We start from the raw sequence: 3993 nt of genomic DNA, 5'->3' as shown, positions 1-3993 counted from the left end.
GGAATGTTTATTAATTTTGTTAACCAGATGATATGTATGCCCATAGCAAAACTGAAGACTCTTATTCTGGCTACTGGTCTGTTTTTCCCAGTGGCAGACTAGTAGCAAAAGAATATCTACAACGTGTTTTTGAATTATATCAATATAAAATCTGCCTGATCTTTAGCAAAAATAAGGAAACAAAGAGATGATTCCAGTGTGAACAAATAAGCAATAGATCAAGATCAAGATGTAACAACTTATAATGCAATAAAAGATTCACATCTTGGAAACCATGGAGGTGAAATCAAATTCAATGTTACATCTCTTGGAGGTCAAATACAAGAACAAATTGACATGAATCACTCAAAAGTTTCCTTCGGAAGGTAGGACAGACGGTATAGTCTGGTAGACAACCAGGTACCACATCAGGTCTCTACATCATTACATTTAGCAAGGTCGTTTCATTTTCCTCAAGTCAATTCAGCCATGCTTAAGATCTTGCGTGTCCATAAGGAAGTACCAATCTTTTGATACGGCACCTTCATACATACTCAAGTTGAGTTAGAGATCTTGCATTTATTGTACTGAATTTAATCCCTGCAAAATACATATAAACATGTAATTAACCAGTTGTCAGTTTTACTAGGAAATAAAATGCAGAAATGAACTTAACTCCAAGTGCATATCATTGCTAATGCCAACATAGAACCCAACTTTGTATATACAAACTCAGAAACATCCTCAATGATACTATCAAACTAATGTCCATGACTAATCTACGCACGTGTAATAATTGCCATGGGGTTAAAAAAGGGTTACATACCAATATTTAATCATTCCGTCCCAGCCACATGTAGCAACCTTGCTCTGTTCCAGAGGATGCCACTCACAGCCTATGCAAACGTTGTCATGGCATTTTAAAGTTCTGAAGACTTTACAAGTTTTCCAATCCCAGAACCAACATCTGCCCTCGCCATCTCCGGACATAACAAATCGCCCATCGGGTGAAAAGTTAACTTGACAAGCATAACCTGCTGCAATATGCCCCGCAAACCTCTTCTTCTTATTGAGTTGGAACCTCTCCCTTGTACTGTAGATCAGAATTTGATTATCCAAACTCTGTGCAGCAAGCCAATTCGTGTTTGGATGAAGAGAAATCGAAGGCATTGAATGCATGTGAGGCTCACTGATGTATTTAATGACCACAGGAATGCCGAATTCCCAAACCCTCAGGGACTTGTCATCGCTCGATGTCACAAACCTCCTATTATTGTCTACAAAAGTAATGGTATTCACAGCACCAAGATGTTGATCATACTCTTGAGTGATCTCACCACTATTCATGTCCCACTGCACGATCTTCTTATCACTCATACCTGCCAGTAGCACATTTTGCTTATCCTCGTCCGGGTGGAGCTTCACAACATATGGTATCTTCCCTGTGGAGAATGTCGAAATCACCTTCCCTGTCTCCGTATCCCACAATTTGATATTCCTATCATACCCAGCACTCAAAAACCTAGAACCATCATTGCTGAATGATATGTCACGCACCGCCTTCGAATGACCCATGTAAGTCCTCATGCATTTCCCACTGTTAAAAACATCCCAGATCTTCACCTTCGTATCCATGCCAGCAGATAACAACAGATGGCCATACTTGGGGAAGAATCGGATCGCCGAAACCCCCTTTGTATGCCCACTCCATGTATGGACCCACCTCTTCGGAATATAACAATGATCATTGGTTGCCTTGGCATCCTTGGGAGGATCAATCCAAGACCTCCCCTGGTAGTCCCTCTCCTCCTTGCCATGGAAAGTAGTCTTATCTACAATCTCAACCTTCTCACCCTTCTCCCTGTCACCCTTCTTCTCAGCATGTTCCTGAGCATACTTCTTCTGCTCCTCAGTCAATTCAGTCTGCAAACCCTCCTTCTTACCAGCCCAAGGGCTTTTCCTATTCTTCTTCAGCCACTCTTCCGTGGAAGGATTGTCAACTTCCTCTCCAACTTCTTTTTCCTCCTCCTCGTTCTCGTCCTTCTGTATCATTTTTTTCTCGAGTTTCTGCTTCTTATGCTCACGTTTAGGTAAATTATACACAGATGCCCCATCGTTTCTCTTCAAAGACTCTAAATCACCAACAATATGACTACCCAAAGAAGCAGAAGGGTCGGCAGCGTAACCATACCTGTGAAAAGTATTGTACTGCTCGTCGAACATGAAGGGTTCGATGGCCGAATCCTCCACAAAACCGAGCTTGTGGTTTCTCATGCCCTGAGCGATTCCATCCTTGGCGTAAGGGTGAGCAGGACCGTAAAGCGGAGCCCAGAGCTGATCATAGCTTGGATTGAACGTCACGTTGTGCTGCGTAGGGTCGATGGGCTTCTTGTGATTATTTTTTTTCTCGGAGCCTGGAACCCCGAGGGCCATTAGGGTTTCATCCACATCCGGTGCGCAAGACTTTGCTGGCAATGCGAGGCGCAAAGGGGAGGAGTCTGGTGAAGAAGAGGTCTCGTTTTCGACTCCTGCGGGCGCCGAAGTGGCCGTAGCGTCTTCCAGCGGTGGATGATTTCTAAGTTCTGGGTTCGAATCTTCACTGTCATCCTGATAATTCTGCAGTAAATCCATTGGTCCTGGAGGCGGTGTTGTCGTTCTTGCAACAATTTACAAGAGGATTTCTTATAACAGAGCGCTCGCTTTGAACTAATTGTCTTGCAATGGGTAGTGGAGACTGGTATTCATAAGCAGTCTGGTTGTGCGGTCCCGTCACTTAGGACTATTGTGACATCAAAGTTGCCCTTGGCGATTGAATCCTGGTCGGTAGCTTGCTGACGATGAGGAAGGGATTTTTTTACCTGATGGTTGAAGAGCCCAATCTTAATCATTAAATCTGAGTTTTAATCATTAAATCTGAGTTTTTAGCTTTTTTGCGTTATAAATATTAGGGGTGGTTTCAAAAGGTGCGATGAGTATTCCCAAAAGGTGTAAGATAGAATCTAAATAAATAAATTGTATTTTTAGTTTTTATAATACAATTTATAGTTTTTATAATTAAGTAAATAATAATTGATATATTAAATTTAAGTTTTTTTTTTGTTTTTTTTTATTTATAATAAGAGTTAGTTTATCAAATCATCCAAATTCACAGTTAGTATTTAACCAATAAAAATTATATATAACAAATTTACAATATAGGGGAATAATATTCCACTGCATTGCAGCGAACAATGATATAAAGATTCAGCAACAATGGCTTTGTGTCAAAGTGCCTTTTCAATTCCCCTGTGAGAGTCTTACTTGCCCAAGGATGAAGAGATTGCCCAAGGATGAAGAGGTTGAGCTGATTGCACTGAAACATTAGGAAACAAATTTGGCATTAGTGTTATGGTTGGTTTCCAAGCCTCTATTATCACCACTGCAATCATCCTCACCACACACACTTTCTTCCTCATCACTCACAATAATTGCATCTTCATCCCACCATGTTCTCTCTTTTGTTTATGGCACCACTGCAAAAGAACAATTGCATAGAAAGTCGCGCTCACCTTCCTCAATTTCCTTCATTAAGGGATTTTGAAGGAACATTGTATTGTTTGGGCCTTCTCAATCAAAAATCAAAAACATTGATTGTATGGACTATTTAAAGGAAGGAAAACAATTCAAACCTATCATTGGATAATTTTTCATGCCCTAAGAAATCTCTATTGTCCAAAAGTTGTTATGCTTGAGATATCCAACACTAATTCTAAGAGAAGAGAAGGTACAAGTTTATAAAACTAGAGGAGGACATCTACAAAAAGTAATTTCTTACAAGTATAAGTTTGGTTTTTCCACTTATAAATGTATTACAAAGACTTCATCAATCTAGGCAAGGGTGAAATGTCAAAAGACATGGTCTGAAATTCAGATATAGCCTTCATACTAATTCTTTCCACGTGATGAAACGCATACATGCAGACATTTCAATTTACTTTGTTCAGTGAAAGTGTTGCTTATATATATATCCCAGGA

At 40.1% G+C, this 3993-nt stretch overlaps 1 protein-coding gene across 1 annotated transcript; it reads right to left on the bottom strand.

Annotated features, from left to right (window-relative positions):
* Nucleotides 1-218: 218 nt before the first annotated feature.
* Nucleotides 219-2868, bottom strand: LOC149266373 (Transducin/WD40 repeat-like superfamily protein). Its single transcript, XM_089430465.1, has 2 exons — nucleotides 806-2868; nucleotides 219-579 (listed from the first exon to the last, which is right to left on the bottom strand). Exons 1-2 carry the CDS (start codon nucleotides 2608-2610, stop codon nucleotides 573-575), a joined length of 1812 nt encoding a protein of 603 aa, XP_089286591.1. The 5' UTR covers nucleotides 2611-2868; the 3' UTR covers nucleotides 219-572.
* Between the last annotated feature and the right edge of the window lie 1125 nt (nucleotides 2869-3993).

This window comes from Pinus tabuliformis, chromosome 6 (genome assembly GCF_031772625.1).
Source record: "Pinus tabuliformis cultivar Carrire ecotype Pingquan chromosome 6, CPIR1, whole genome shotgun sequence".
NCBI lineage: Eukaryota > Viridiplantae > Streptophyta > Pinopsida > Pinales > Pinaceae > Pinus > Pinus tabuliformis.
Note: the sequence above shows the minus strand (reverse complement) of the source record. Positions and strands in the feature narration are given on the sequence as shown.